At 26.6% G+C, this 15,786-nt stretch overlaps 2 protein-coding genes across 4 annotated transcripts; one reads left to right on the top strand and one right to left on the bottom strand.

Moving 5' to 3' along the window:
- Positions 1-259: 259 nt before the first annotated feature.
- Positions 260-6,963, bottom strand: LOC132952571 (protein TFG-like). Its single transcript, XM_061024897.1, has 7 exons — positions 6,682-6,963; positions 6,419-6,502; positions 6,212-6,353; positions 5,306-5,545; positions 5,110-5,238; positions 2,214-2,372; positions 260-2,143 (listed from the first exon to the last, which is right to left on the bottom strand). The coding sequence occupies exons 2-7, from the start codon at positions 6,476-6,478 to the stop codon at positions 1,914-1,916; spliced, it is 960 nt and encodes a 319-aa protein (XP_060880880.1). The 5' UTR covers positions 6,479-6,502; positions 6,682-6,963; the 3' UTR covers positions 260-1,913.
- Positions 6,964-7,462: 499 nt separating this feature from the next.
- LOC132951761 (dnaJ homolog subfamily B member 14-like) lies at positions 7,463-13,811 on the top strand. 3 transcript variants are annotated; one of them, XM_061023696.1, is made up of 9 exons: positions 7,463-7,689; positions 7,853-8,004; positions 9,902-9,970; positions 10,033-10,137; positions 10,329-10,493; positions 10,975-11,053; positions 12,849-12,994; positions 13,068-13,181; positions 13,309-13,811. In XM_061023696.1, the coding sequence occupies exons 2-9, from the start codon at positions 7,872-7,874 to the stop codon at positions 13,482-13,484; spliced, it is 987 nt and encodes a 328-aa protein (XP_060879679.1). In that variant the 5' UTR covers positions 7,463-7,689; positions 7,853-7,871; the 3' UTR covers positions 13,485-13,811. The 3 variants fall into 3 exon arrangements, with proteins under 3 accessions (XP_060879679.1, XP_060879680.1, XP_060879681.1); XM_061023697.1 differs by having other exon boundaries at positions 7,466-8,004; positions 10,329-10,487; XM_061023698.1 differs by lacking the exons at positions 7,463-7,689; positions 7,853-8,004 and adding an exon at positions 8,433-8,599.
- Positions 13,812-15,786: the final 1,975 nt, after the last annotated feature.

Genomic DNA, 15,786 nt, shown 5'->3' with positions numbered 1-15,786 from the left:
TTTTTATGACAGTTTATTTTATTTGACAAGGTCACAGTATTCGTGAACTTTATAATAATAACTTCAAAAGTAGTAGTTATTTCCCATAGCCAAGGCCATAAAAAAAAATATATTTAGGTTGCAAGGGGGGAGGGGAGGTGACTTCTCGTAAGTTTTAAGTTCAAAAATAAAAATCTTTATTTTCGTAATTACCAATTATTTATTTTACAAAAATATAAAACTATTCATAATACAGTTATAACTTGTAAGTAGTCAATAAAACCATATTCACAGCTAAAATTGTTGTTTTTAAAAAAAAATCGGTGGAGGTTTCCGTTTTTATTTATGGTTGGAAAGTAGCCACTTATCAACAAGGAGGATGCAATTGCCTACCCTACCCCCCCAATTACGTTCCTGATCTACGACGGTTCATTTATAAATAACAAAAATAAAACTGAGTTTTTTCAAATACTTGTGTTATGTAAATAGTTGCATTGTTTTTAGGACGCTACACCCGAAGTGTTGTCTCTGTCTCACAAAACATATCAAAACCTGTTTTGCGCGGGTAAGAACCACTTTGGATGTAGTCTAAGCTAAGCAACCAAATGTTTACACTATAAAGAGAATATTTTTACTTTGCAACGTTGTTTTTATATTTTCAATATCACAAATACAAAAAGTTCTTATTATTTGAAAATGTATTATTTTTGAGCTTTTCAAACTTGAATAGCCTTTTTTTTTAGTTCATATCAAAAATATTAAAACAAGGTTGCATAGTAAATGTTTCCCTCAATATAATGTGAAAATTTGGCTTAGCTTGGACTACAGCCCAAATGGTTCTTACCCGGGCAAGACAGTTTTGGCGGTTTGAAATTTGTAACACGGAGACAACACACACGGGTGTAGCGTCCTCTTAATGTGTCAAGTACTTGAAAACTCCCCCTCTTGAATCCTTGAGTACAAAATACATCAAATTCACTATATAGAATATCATACACAATGTTAAAATTGAAGAAAATGTTCTGCTTCAAAACATCATACACGAAAATCTAGATGCATTGTAAATACAACATTCCTTGGCCCTTGCTTTCCTCGGAATCTAATATATATAATGAACCATTTTAAAACGAAAAATAAAAATGTTTCCTAAGAAATGATATTTAACTATATTTCTTTAATCTATTTAATTTTTCAAAGTAGAAAAATTACAGTACATGAGTGGAATACAAATACATTACAATATAAACAAATGAAATACATGAAAATGTATATTTCTTTTTCAATATATTTTAAATGTATACAGAATTTTTAAAATAAATTATAAATATAGCCAAAAATAAAATTAATAACATAATTAATAATTAAGATGGGTAGAAATTTTACCTTTAAAAAAAATATATATCAACATTATTTTATTTTATTAACACCTTAGTTAATAAAAGATGTGGATAATATATTAAATATTTTTTTCAATAGTGTATTAGCAAGAAAAATCATCAATCAAATTTCATAAAATAAAAATTTACAAACGACCTGATGGATTATGGAATGCAATAAATAAAAATATGAAAATTGTTAATCATTCTTTAAATACAGTATTTGCAAAAATCTGCAAATAGGTTGTGCAAATTTTTTTTTTATGTATATAAATATGGAAATTTCTTAATATTAACTTATATATTTATGTCAATTTTAAATACAAATAATTTGTAACTCCAAAAAAAACTCTAAAATCGAAAATACTACATAATATTAATTAAACATTTGTCCTTTTTAATAAACCATTCAATTATTTCAAGTCCTTCGAATAATTATTTTTAAGTTTAAAACAAATTTTGAATGTACTTATAAAACACTATTTTATATTATATTAATATTTTAAATGGGTAAATCAGTCCATTCAGTTCGCGGTTTTATTATAGTAACTTTCATCATTATTGTCCTGGATACTGAGAAGCAGAATATTGTGGATTAGGGGTTGTATTAGTCGGATAATACAACGAATGAACAGGCTGATTTCCAGTAGGTGGTTTCATTTGAGCTGTTATCTGGGAATAACCAGATGCTGGTATTTGTGTAGAATATAGATAAGAATATTGAGCAGTTGGATAGGATGCACGCATTCCAGGTTGCTGATAAGGATTCACCCATTTAGTCTGAGGCCCTGTAAAATATGTCATTTTTTTAAGTATTCGGCAATTAAACATTGGGAATTTAATATAATTTATACAAACCTTGTGGTGGTGGGATTTGTCCTCCAGAGTAAGGATTGTGTTGATTCATATTGCCTTGAGATTGTCCATTATACATAGTTTGAGGAATTTGAGGCTGCTGAACTGGTGGAGTTTGTCTTTGAGGTTGAGATATAGCTAAACTATCCTGTGATACTTCAGCTATTACACAAGACAAATAAATATGTTTAGTAAATTACTAAACTTATGTTTATACCAATAACAAATACATAAATAACCTAACTTATTCATATCAAAAACATAAAACGATAAAAATATAACATTTTGTTATAACTTTAAAAACACATAAAGAAATAAGATAAAAATTAGTTTATACATCTTTGTATACGTAATTGAAGACTTTCATGAAAAAATTAATAGGGGATACTGATATTTAGGGCTCGGAACTAAAAATCTTTAAAAAATGTTAAAATGACTTATAAACATCAAAATATGACCACAAAAATTACTTTAGAATGACATTTTATCAAATTTAAGTTTTATACAATTCATATCATATATCGTACTTATTATAGGTGCTACCTCTTTAAAAATGTTACTCTCATAGAATTCTTTAAAAATATTTTTTTGCTGTTTGAAATAAGTTGACTGAATTTTGGAAAAAATTTTCTGATTGACCGTGTCTAAAATATTATTTTCCTACAGTTTATTAAATAGTTGTAGATTGCAACAAACGTTAAAAAAAATGAATGTCGATAATCGATAAGCTAATGGAAATTTAATGTGTTAAAATTAATAAGTGTAAATTTCATCAAGAAAAATGCAAATATATGTATAAAAAAATGTACAAAAAATCATAAGATCCGGGACCTATTGATATCATATGATTAGTTGTTTATTAGAAAACAGTTCACACTATTGTACACAACAAACATAATATTTAAACTATTAGATTCTGAACGGAGCGAAAGAATGTATTGATTTTACAATAATGATAATTTTATTTCTGTCTGTCCGCAACATTTTTAGTAGTAAAAATGCTCAGATTTTTGATATCAGCATTTTTTCTGTTAGAAAAGTGAATTTAGTTGATACTTTTGGAAGGTCAAAATTGAAAAATCTAAGTAGCTTTAAAAAGCGTCAAGAAAAAAAAAGGTGGGTAAGTGGATGTCGCTCTGCTGTACAGTAGGTTACAAGTAGGTCACTGTAATGGATGGTGTTAAATTTGAATTCAATGATATAATATCATTGATGATATTAAGGTGAATAAAGTAATTTATATATAACCTATTTACGTAGAATATTGTTTTAAGTTTCCAATCCTTAGCTATTGTCACAATCCTTAACTATTGAACATTTTATACATTTTTAACTACAAAATAGTTATTAAATTTTGATAAAATTTGTCAAAATTTGAACTTTAAATGCTTATAAAAAAAATTGTGCCTATGTGCTTTTAATATTTTTCAACTGCTAATGTAACAATATATCAGGAACCTTGCATAAAATGTTCACGCTTTTTAGCCAACAAAAATTTTTTTATTGATATTCATAGAAAAAAAATCTAAAAAAATTTTAAACTGACAATGTCCATAAACAGACCAAAAGAGTCGAAATATTATGAAATTGTGTTCATGTATAGAAAAGGCTAATATAAACATTCAGTGAAAATGTCATGTATTTACGATAATTTGTTTTAGAGTTACACCAAAAGCCAAAATAGATTTTTTAAAAAACCAATTTTGCGTAAAAACTCCTGTTTTTCCTTAATTTTTATTTTGTTTTTCCGGGCGCTTTTGAAAACTATTGGTAATTTAAAATTTTGACCTCCAATAAGTACCAACTAGATTCATTTTCCCATCGAACAAATAAGATACTGAAGTTGAAAATCGAAGCATTATTTCAACTACTAATCATGTACACAGACACAAAAATAAAAAAACACACATCATTGTTCCACTCAGAATCTAATAAGTGAAATTGGTAGTTTTTACGGAAAACCAATTTAAAATCGATTTAAATTTTTTGTTGGAACTCAAAATTACCGTAGTCCTTTGAAATTTTCACCAAATATTTATATTAGCATTTTCCATAAAAGGTAAAATGTTGACTCTGTTTGAGCTATATAAATAGCTATATATATTAATATAGGCATGATCAATTTTTAAAATGTAAATTATTTTTCAGTTAGAAATTCATAAAAGATTTTTTTCATAGCTAATATTAAAAATGTTTATATAAGATTTTACAAGTTTTTCTAACCTATAACAAAAAAAAAGTATATATAAAAGGAATGTTATTTTTTTATTAATGTTTAAACTTTTAATTTTTACGATATTTGATATTCACTGGTGAATGATTGAACTTCCATTATTCATATAATTGAAATATATTCACAAGTATGATAATTTAAATTTAACTAATTAAAAAACCAGAACAAAACTGTATGTTAGGAATTTCCTTCACATTATAACTGGATAGTAATGGTGAATTATTATTATAAATTTTAAAGTAATTATAAATAGCTGCTACTGAAAAAAAACGCTGAACAGAGCTTGTTTATAAGAGCTAACAATATTTTTACTGTTTTGGCGTTTTCCCTATGATTAGGGAAATTATCGATAAGAAAATAAACAAATGCAAACAATTAAAATTCTGTAAATTAATATCATTGTTAATTTTAGATTATGAAAAATAATCTTGATACATGTAATTGCCACCAAATGTACTTGTTCACCTTTTTAATTTTTAAAACGTACTATTATCAAATTTTTTTTTAAAAAAGACTTACCACCGAAAAACTAAACTATCCCAAATGTATTTATTATTATACTTTTCAGATTAGTATAAACGGAATGTAGTTTAAGCTTATCTTATTTTTTTTTATTTGTTAATTACCTATTTAAAATAAAACAACCCATTTGAAAATAATACTTACATTTAACCTGATGTGAAGTTTGTGGAGTTTTTGAACGTTCTTCTTTAGAATTACGTAATGGATCAAATTCTTTAGTAACTCCATTATCTGTTGGTATTTCTGCTGATGCAACATTCACTGGTTCTTGTTCTAATACAATAATTAATAAATAAATACATTGATCAACAAATACTTATTTATAATTGATTATTATTACGTATAGGATTTGACATATTATTATTGTTTCCTTCATTAGTAACTTCAATTGTATCTAATAACCATGTCACAGCATCTCTTATTTCTCGCAATTGTTTTTTTAGTTCGTCAGGATTTAGTTTTGACTTCAGTCGTTCTTGATAGCTTAAATTATTCATAAATACTTGCAATTTTAAGACCCTACTTGTTTGTAAAGCAAATGATAAGTCTTGACTATCAAATACAGTAACCAAATCTCCATCTAAAAATAAACACAAAATATTATAGTTACCTTCCAATATTTAAATAATCATAATTTATTTAACCATTAATTTGAGAAACGACGTAAGTTACAAAATATCACAAATTAAGATAATGCGTTGAATGTGTTATCAAATGATGGACGGATCATGTGTTAACATTTACAAAAAAAAAATATTTCATTTTAAGACTGTTTCTCTACTGTAAATAACTTGTATGGAAGACAAATACCGCAAGTCCTAGACTTGAAAAATCAAAATAATATTTTATAGTCGTAATTAGGCCGACTACGCTTATTTGAGTATAAATGTAAGTCCAGTATGAACCTATAGTAATTCAGCCAAGAATCTACACCACGGAGAATCATTTATTGTAGAAACAACGTAAGTCCAGAAACTTCAAATGGACCTCCTCCCCCCCTTCCACACACACACACAAGACCAAATAATGTGTTTTTTTTTAAATGCGTATCTTGCCGAGTTCTATCCATTAGAGTATTAGACCTCACGGTTTATCTACCATACATCACTGGTAGCGTAAAAACAGTTTTTCTTGTTATCACTGAATCACCTTTTTGTGACTTACATCATTTCTCAAATAAATGGTTCATATTTGAATTAATTAATTTTATTAAATTTTAAAGCAGTATGAAAAAGGGTAATTCCACCTTCGTCTTTGTATTTGATGGTGAGATCATCATTAGCTGTTAATTTTCCATTAAATATTCGTTGCATCATTAATAATAATTCATCATATGTTATAGATTCATTATGAATTAATACTTTTCTTATGTCATCGCCTAATTGAACCTGAGGAAATAAATTTTGTTATACATGGAGTTGATTAAAATTGCATAGGTAAACCATAGACATACTTTAATTATAACTTTGCCCACTAAGTCTATTGGTTGAAAAGTCGACTTGTCGGATTCCATGATTGGAAATTACTATATTTACGTCTAAATATAAAATCAAAACCATAACAATAGATTAATTCATAACCAAAAAAAAAAGACATATCTATAAATATCTCTCTTCTAGAGAAACCACGTCTCAAATCACATCACGGTCTTGTAGGAGGGACAAGACCGTGGATCAAATGAGAACCTCCTATCTAGCATAGGTACTTAGTACTTACCACGGAGCACGAAAATCGGAAGAAAAAACTTGAATATTGATATTAATGACTAAACTTAGAAGACACCACCAGTGACAATTTCCAAGTACTAGCAGCTAGCAAGTGGCAAGTAGCAACCGCAACCACTTACAAATTACAAATTACAATAAACTAAAATGAAAAATATACTATATAATACTGAATAGTGAATAGCGTTGCCAATGGGCAATGGCCAATGAGCATAAAAATGATATTTTTTGTGCAGTTATCATCGGTGTATCGGAGAAGCAAACAGCAAACATTAACATAACAAGTAACAACAAAATGGAGTTACAAGTCTTAATTGAATATTGGTCACACTGATCCTTTAAAACTTTTAAATTATTTTGTTCGGTACTCACTGCTTGACGGTCACATCAATAAACATCATAGAACATATTATTATTATTATTTAAGATACAATGGACTGGAAATGAGCAGCTTATCAGTGGTCGCAAACGTGTACTCAATAGCGGGTGGGAGGGGGGGGGGGGGTCGAATCGGGAACCGAGAGTTTACAACGCCATCTGTATAAACATGGAGTCACGGACTATTTATTTTTTATAACTTATAAGCATAGGTCTATGGACATAATCTACAAAATGTGAGCCAAATATAACCACCGGTAGCGCTGAAAACATTCTGTCCCCAAATATGTGAAGAACCTTTTAGTAGCCGTCCCCCGACCCCCGCCGACCATGTCGTTTCCAGTCCATATTGTACTGTGATTATATCTGTTATAGTCCGTGATAATAGTAATAATAATAATCAAAAACAAAACAACAACGACGATAAGCCAAAAGTTGCGAATGTACTTAATTTCTTATTAGTTAATAGTTAACTATTATTTATTTCCAATTTATTAATGATTGTGATTCGTGGATTGAAAATTAAATTTTAAGCCATTGAATTAATATTATGATCATTATTCTTTATTTGTGTTAATTTCAAACCTGTCAACATTTTGATGTTTATTCATAGTTTTATCTGGTTGGTGATAGTTACAATTAACACAATATCTGTATACAATATTTAATTGACTTCATAATTAATACAATACTTAATACTATTGTTACTTAAATCATTAAGTAAAACCTCTAATTTTAATTTATCATTGATTAATTATTATTTTAAAATCAATGATATAATATAGTTTTTAATTATACTCTACAATGGAGAGCAACCGAGATGAGGCTTCCCGCTGCATTGAGTTAACTAGAATATACATAAAAAAAAAGGATTTGGATAATGCTTGGAAATTTTCAGTTAAAGCTAACAAATTATACCCATCACCGGAAACCAAACGTGAGTTACCTTTACATCTTTGATAAAATTATTATTTACAACGGACACTCTATCAGCAGGGCTGGCCTTACATAATATTAATACATTATACATATAATAATATGTAGATATATATAATTTATTAATATGTCAACCTAATTTACATAATTATAATGGTTATTTAATAAGATGACAATGAATGGGAAGTCTATCTCATTCATTGTAAAATAATGTTGGTACATAGGTAACCCTATACCAAAGCATGTGTACCTCGCAGATGCAGATTATACTTATTAGAGTTTAAGAAGGGGTTTATTTGTCAAAGGCAATGCTGTGCACTATCAGCTAGTTAATTATATTATAAATAATTAAATAAGACCAAATAAAAAATTATTTCTAATAAATCCCTCTTTTTTTTGGTTATTTTATCAGTAACTGTATATACTTCTGTAGTTAAAAATCTTATTATACGTATACCATCAATAATAAATAACTATGGCAGGATTTGGCAAATTTTTCTTACACTACATGCCAAAAGTAAACTGATTTTTTTTATTCTGCGTTCCATTAAATCATGAAAAATATTATATGTATAACATAGTGTGCAACAATGAAGGTAACACAAAATATTTCAAACACATGACTCTGAATTTCATTTGGGATTATCTTACTGCATAAGAAGTTTAATATTACACCTATTTTTAAAAAAAGTTTCCGCATATTCATAAAACAATTTTTTTAAATTTATCCCTCATTTTTGAATTTGAATTACTTTATATTTTTAAGCACCATTAATGACTGATAAAATTTTTTCTATCTTAAAAATTGACCTATTGACAATGAGTTAAAGTTTTGTTTTCCGCATGTCAGTATGTTGTATTTATCATATTTTTTAACAGTCTATATACAATTCTTTAGTGTTCCCTATGCTTTTTAATGTTTTTTTTTTTGTAAACAGATGTTTTGTTTTTAGTAAATTATTAACTAAAATTTCTAGTGCGTGATAGAATTTCGATTAATAACCTAAACAAATATAACATGCATGAATCGAAACTTTATCTCACTCTCAACTTTTAAGATAAAAAAAAACTTTATAGGTTAGTTCCTTGAAAAAATTAAAGTAATTCATAATCTAACTAAAAAATGGAGAGGTGATTGAACTTAAAAAACAAATGTTTTGTAGCACATGCGTGGACATTTAAAAAAAAAAATGTAAATGTTTAAAAAATACGTGTAATATTAAGCCATTTATGCCGTAAAAACCCCAAATGAAATTCAGCGACACGTGTTAAAAAAATGGATTTGTTATAACATTATTATAGTATTTATTAATTTGCTTTGAAAAATATTTTTAGTTTTTTCACCAATTCATTTATATTTGGTTTATAATTTGGAACTTTTAATAAATACATGCGGCACTGCATTCATCTGTGATCTACGTTTTTCACAAACCTACAATTTAATTTTCTGAAAAGACATCAACGATAGTGAAAAAACGCTTACATTGTGGTCTTATTATTTATTATTAAAAATTAAATATAATATAGCAATGTCGAGTTGCAAGAAAGATGTATTTATATAATAGTTCAATAAAATGGACCATTCGCGGGCCTTTAACTAATATTTAAAGGGATCTTTAGCTCTCTATTGATTCATTAAATGTTTAGAGATTGTTTATGCAACTCGGCATAAGTATTTTCATTTTATTGTTTGCCATCTTGGGCCTGCGTGTCATGGATTTTCCATCCTTGAACTAAGGGAAATAAACTTTGTATTCTGTATCAACATATTATTATATCATACATTAAATTTGTATACATCACAATATTTGATATCGACTTTTGTTTATCATTACATCTTGCTTAGTTAAGTACAAGAATAGTATTTGAATTAAATTAACCAAAACAATATTCTGTAGGTTTAATGAGAAAATTAAAATCATCAATGAAACGTTCAAAACGACGGTCAATGAAACGAAATCAATCAGGTGTGTATAACTTAAAAGTATACATTGCATCACATTATCTAATCATATTTGTATATTCAAAGATGATTCTGATTCGTCATATAATGGTGATAATTCAAATTCATCTTCCACTACTGACTGTGATACTAAGCAACCACCAAAAAAGACGAAAATGGGCTACAAATCAAGTTTGTACAATATTACTTTTATTTATATAAGTTATATAGGAATTGTAAAAAGGTTGGGTTAACTTAACCTAAACAAAAAAAAAAAGCTAGGTATCTTTATTTAACTAAAAATGAAGGCATATATATACTGTCAAACTGATATTAGTATTAAAATTATAAGAAATTAATTAATAACATAAAAATTGTTACAGGTACTACTTATTCATATAAAATGTTTAAAGAGATAAATAAAGATGAATCTTTTAAGTGTCTTGAAAAAGCAGAGGAATACTTACAAAACAAACAATTTGATCTAGCAGAAAAGTTTATTCTTAAATCAATCAAGCTTTTTCCAATGTCCAGAGCTGATGGTAAACGTAATAAATTATACTATACTACTTAAGAGGACGTCGCACTCGCATGTGTTGTCTTTGTCTTACAAATGGACGACATAGCAAATTTTCATTCACCAGTTTCAATAATTTTGATATTGGAGTGAATTGACCTATTATTAAACTTTAAGGTAACAACATTATCTGTGTTCTTTCGTTGGTTTTTTACTACAATATTTTAATTTTTAAGTTTATTATGAGCATTTTTAAATATTAATGTTTCAGTTATTCATAACTAACTTAAAAATTAAAATATTATAAGAACCAACAAGAGAACACAGATAATGTTGTTGCTTAAAAGTTTGATAATAGGTCGATTCACTCTAATATCAAAACTGACCTCACCCTATTGAAATTAGCGAACAAAAATTTGCTATGCAGTATGTGTGTAAGATGGAGACAACACATGCGGTTGCGACGTCATCTTAATAAGAATAAAAAAAATAATAACAATTTATTGTTTTAGAACTATTAAAACAGCTTCAAGAAATGAAAGATACTAATAAGCCTGATTATACAGAAGAACAGGCAAATGTTGTTAAAAAGTAACTATATATAGTAGTTGATAATTTTCAATAGACTATAAATTTGTTCATTTTTTGCTTTTAAACAACAACCAATATCAATATAAACGAATAGAAAAGTTTTGAATAATACAATATTTTTCGTATATTATCAAGTACGCAAATTATGTTATGTATAGTTATGGAGACAATGTATAGGGTTCGCCTAGTTTAGGTTCATAACTACTCTCTAGTCAAAAGTATAAAGTGCACAAACATTTTTATTTTAAACTTAATTACCATTTAAATATATAGTTGGTATCAGAAAGTATCATCTATAACAGTTGTCACCAAGTGGGTGGGACGCATGTCTGTTACTGCCCTCATTTGTTGTTAGTATATAAATAGGCTCAGGGGCCCTTGCCAGTTTGTTTGATTTGCCACCAGACAGTAGCTATTTTAAAAGTTTTCAATATAAACGTCATTATATGATATCACTTTACATTCGGCAATCATTTGCCGAAAAATTTACAGTAGTGAACTTCGTATATCAAAAATTGAGAACCTGCATATAAAATATTAAGTGCACGAATCTAGCGTTCATGAATCATACACCAAATTTCGAGCAGTTTGTCGAGGGTGAAATTTGTAATTTTTTCCTCTAATTTTAACCCAATTTTCTATTTATATTATAATTACTATAAATGTGTATTTTAATTTATTTTATTTAACTCATTATTATTGTATTTAATATTTATTATTATTAACGCCACTAGGCCACTATGTTCCTTTTGCACTATAGTATAATATGTTAAAAATACAGTGAAAACTCTTTATAACGAAACTCTTTACAACGAAAAACTCTATATAACGTAAACATTACATAATAATGGTTGGTTTGCTATATAACCCATTAGACAATTCATTCTCTATAACGTATTAGTCACTCTCAATAACGAAACAATATTTTATGTTTCATAATACAATTTACGTGTTATCGTATCTATTACATATATAAACTATAAAAATAATCGGCAATAATGCCGACATTTCCGGAATTACATTCTTTCATTATCTACTTTTAATATCGTTATTATCGATTTTACTATTTTAAATAAAGTATAAATATGTATAGTATAAAAATTAAATTATATTTATTAAGTATGTATAATAATAATAATAATTTAATATAATACGTAAATATATATAAAATAATGTAAACATAATGATGTGTTTGATATATAATATTACATAGGTACATACCTTTATACATAAATAATTAAAATTTTGTTTTTTTTTAACCCTCTCTATTACGAAAACTCTCTATAACGAAAGAAATCTCTTGGTCCCTTCAGATTCGTTATAAAGAGTTTTCACTGTATTTGCTTTAAGTTTTGATGGTCCCCTAAAATTTTCAAAATTCCCAACGTGGACCTCCTAAATTATTTATTTGTTACCTTTAATTTATAACGACAGCCAAGGAACCATTAAAAATTCTTCATTATACTTAAAATGTATATTTTTTTATTTAATTTAATCAATTAATTAATTTTAAATTTTAAACATACATAATATGTAATTATAATTATTAATAACTAAATATTACACAACAATTATTATTATTATTAATACATATTATTTTATTTAAACTTTGTATACTTACAATAAAGGATATAATATTATTTATAAAAAGTAAAAAAATTAGATACATAAAAATTTAAAAAAATATATATTAAAAACTCATTGGTTTTTGCCAGATATCACTACTAAATATTTTGAAAACAAACTAGAAGTGTCAATACTCAATAATTGTAAATTAACTAATTTTAATTTTTAGGGTGAAAAATAGTCAAAATTACTACACAATGTTAAACATTAAAACTACTGCAACTATTCCTGAAATAAAAAAAGCATATAAAAAATTAGCTTTATTATTACATCCGGATAAAAATTCTGCACCAGGTTCAGGAGAAGTTTTTATAGGTAAAAAGAAAAATAATATTATATACTTTTAGTAGGTTCCTATTATAAATTAATACTTTTTTATGTTAATCAGTTGTTACTAATGCTGTTGATACATTATGTGATTATACGAAACGTAAAATGTACGACCAAACATTAAGAAAACCTTCTACTTCTACATCTAGTCATTATTCACAAAGTTCCTACAGTAAGTAGTATACTAACATCAAAGAAAAATAGTGAAAACTGATTTTTGACCTCAACAAAACACACATTTACCATATTAATATAAATTTTGATTATGTAGATATTTATCAAATGCATTATTTTTTTAGGACATCAATCTCCTCATTACCATTCAGGATATGGTGGACATCGATACCCATTTAGATTCTATCAAAATCCACATGCTTCATACTATAATTCCACTGATGATGATAATGAGGATGAGTATTGTACTGAAAATGAGTACTTTAATAATCATGATTTTTATGACTCATTTGATTATTAATTTGTAAAATACTGTATTATTATTTTTAACTTTTAAAACTTAATATTATTATTTAATAAATGGTAAAAAGTAGAAAAATGTAATTAATTAATATGTTTTTTGATATTTTCGATTTCTAAAATAGTATAAAAAAATCTACGTGAATGTCAATAACAATTTAGAAAATTATAAAAAGTTTTTATACGAACATTGAAACCTAAACAATTCAACAAAATACCAATAAATAATAATTATGTATATTTTGTACTAGGGTTGCTTAATTGTTTGAATATAATTATTGATGTATGTTTATGATTTATAAGTTAATATATACATTTTGGAGAACAATTTAGTATATACATTGTATTTGGTATTTTGGATGTATTTTGGATGTATTTTTTTTCTAGTTTTCTGTCCAGTAGGTTAATTTTTGAAGTTATAGAAAAAATAGGGGGCATTTTTTGTTTTTAAGCCACTATTTGTAATTTCAAAAAAAAAATGAATATATTATAAGCTTTTAGGCTATGCTTTTTAGGAATCACTTTTTTGATTTAAAACCAGATGTGCACAAAATAAATACGAATGTAATGCAATTATTTCATGGAATTTTTGAAAAAAATTCTTATTTTAAGGTTTTTAAAATATTGAAAATTTACTTCCTAAAAAGCCTAGATATTTTGTCAAAGAGTTCATTCATGTATAAAAATTTTAAATCGGTCATTCCGAAGTAGGTTTCGCATAATATTACCACCGCTTATTTGTCTAAAACGTATGAAAAATATGTGTGCATCCCCTTAATCATATTGTGTTATTGTATCATTATATAGTTGACTTTACTTTGATAAATGAATATATTATTATTTATTATAATCACTATAATGAGTGTTAAACAAAATATATATATTTTTCTCTATAAAATTGTTCTATTTTTATCTAAGCTTTGAAAATTTAATCATAGATTCCCCTTAAGTTTACTTACATTCGACAACAACAAAAAAGTTTACTGGAAAATCAAATTAGTTTTTTACAAGCTTTTTAAACTTTTTAAGCTTTATATTCACCCGTAAATTAACAAATTCTCATACAACGATTTTCTTATTTTGTTGTTATTCTAAAACTAATAATTGTATCTGCTTGAAAATTTCATCAATTGTTTATTTTATTAATTTCTATATCTAAATTATAATATTTTCAAAGTATTTCTACTCGTTATGAGTTATTTATAGACATTTGAAATTTTCTATTATTTTTTTTTCTTAATGTCAATAAAATAATTAAAATATCTTGCTAAGGACCAATTAAGGCTTGAGCTGGTTCAAAATCAATTCATTTCGCACTCAGCCTATTTTCTCAAAATAGAGCATATTCACCAATCACCATGATTACTATCAGTGTCGTCCGCAGGGGGGGGGGCTAACAGGCTGAAGCCCCCCCCCCATTGCCCGTATTATTATTACTTTATAAAAATAATATTTATCAAGTTTCAACTGTCAACTATAGTAAGCACTTAGCGAGACGTAAATTTCATATAAGTTTTACCAGAATAAATTCTTTTTTGAAAAAACATTGTATTTGCATACCAATTTTCATAAATTATCTGTAATTTTTTGGTAAAAGTATGAACTACTTGTATGAAAGACCTGGTATTAAATTGTCTAGCCTTAGCTATACACATTTAATATTTTATTAGTTTAGAACTACAAATTAACTGGTTTTGACGAAATTTGGACTTTAAATGCTTATAAAAAATAACAATGATGCCTATGTATCGTTAATATTTTAGCTATAATAAAAACTTACGTATTACATTTTTAAGCTTTTTGACCGAATAAATAATTTTTTATTGACATTTATAGAAAAAAAAAAATTTTAATCAAATACAATCCAAGTGAGGACAGTATAACCAAGCTGGTTACCAAACAATTTTAATACATTTTCATTTTTTTTCTTCAATTATTTTAAAAAGCACTGAGCATTTTAAATTTTGACCTTAAAGTACCAACTAGATTCAATTTGATTCCAAAAACATACATCGGGCGTCGAAGCTTATGATCAGAGCATTTTTTCTACCAGAAAAGTTGAAAAGTTACAAACATTTTAAAATACCTCAAATAAATGTCTGAAATTATTAGACTGGACAAATTAAAAATTAAATTGTAACTAATGTTTAAGCCCCCATTGAAAAATCCTGCGTACGCCACTGATTATTACCCCCTGTAAGTGTGCAACACACGTTATTTATTCCCTCGCTTTCCTCTCTACGGACATCCAATTTCTTTCCTCTCTTCCTATTTCCTAATTGCTCTATAGACGGTGCACAATC

The sequence above is a fragment of the Metopolophium dirhodum genome, chromosome 9 (assembly GCF_019925205.1).
Source record: "Metopolophium dirhodum isolate CAU chromosome 9, ASM1992520v1, whole genome shotgun sequence".
Taxonomy (NCBI): domain Eukaryota; kingdom Metazoa; phylum Arthropoda; class Insecta; order Hemiptera; family Aphididae; genus Metopolophium; species Metopolophium dirhodum.
The sequence above is the reverse complement of the archived record's forward strand: the minus strand, read 5'-3'. Positions and strand labels throughout refer to the sequence as shown.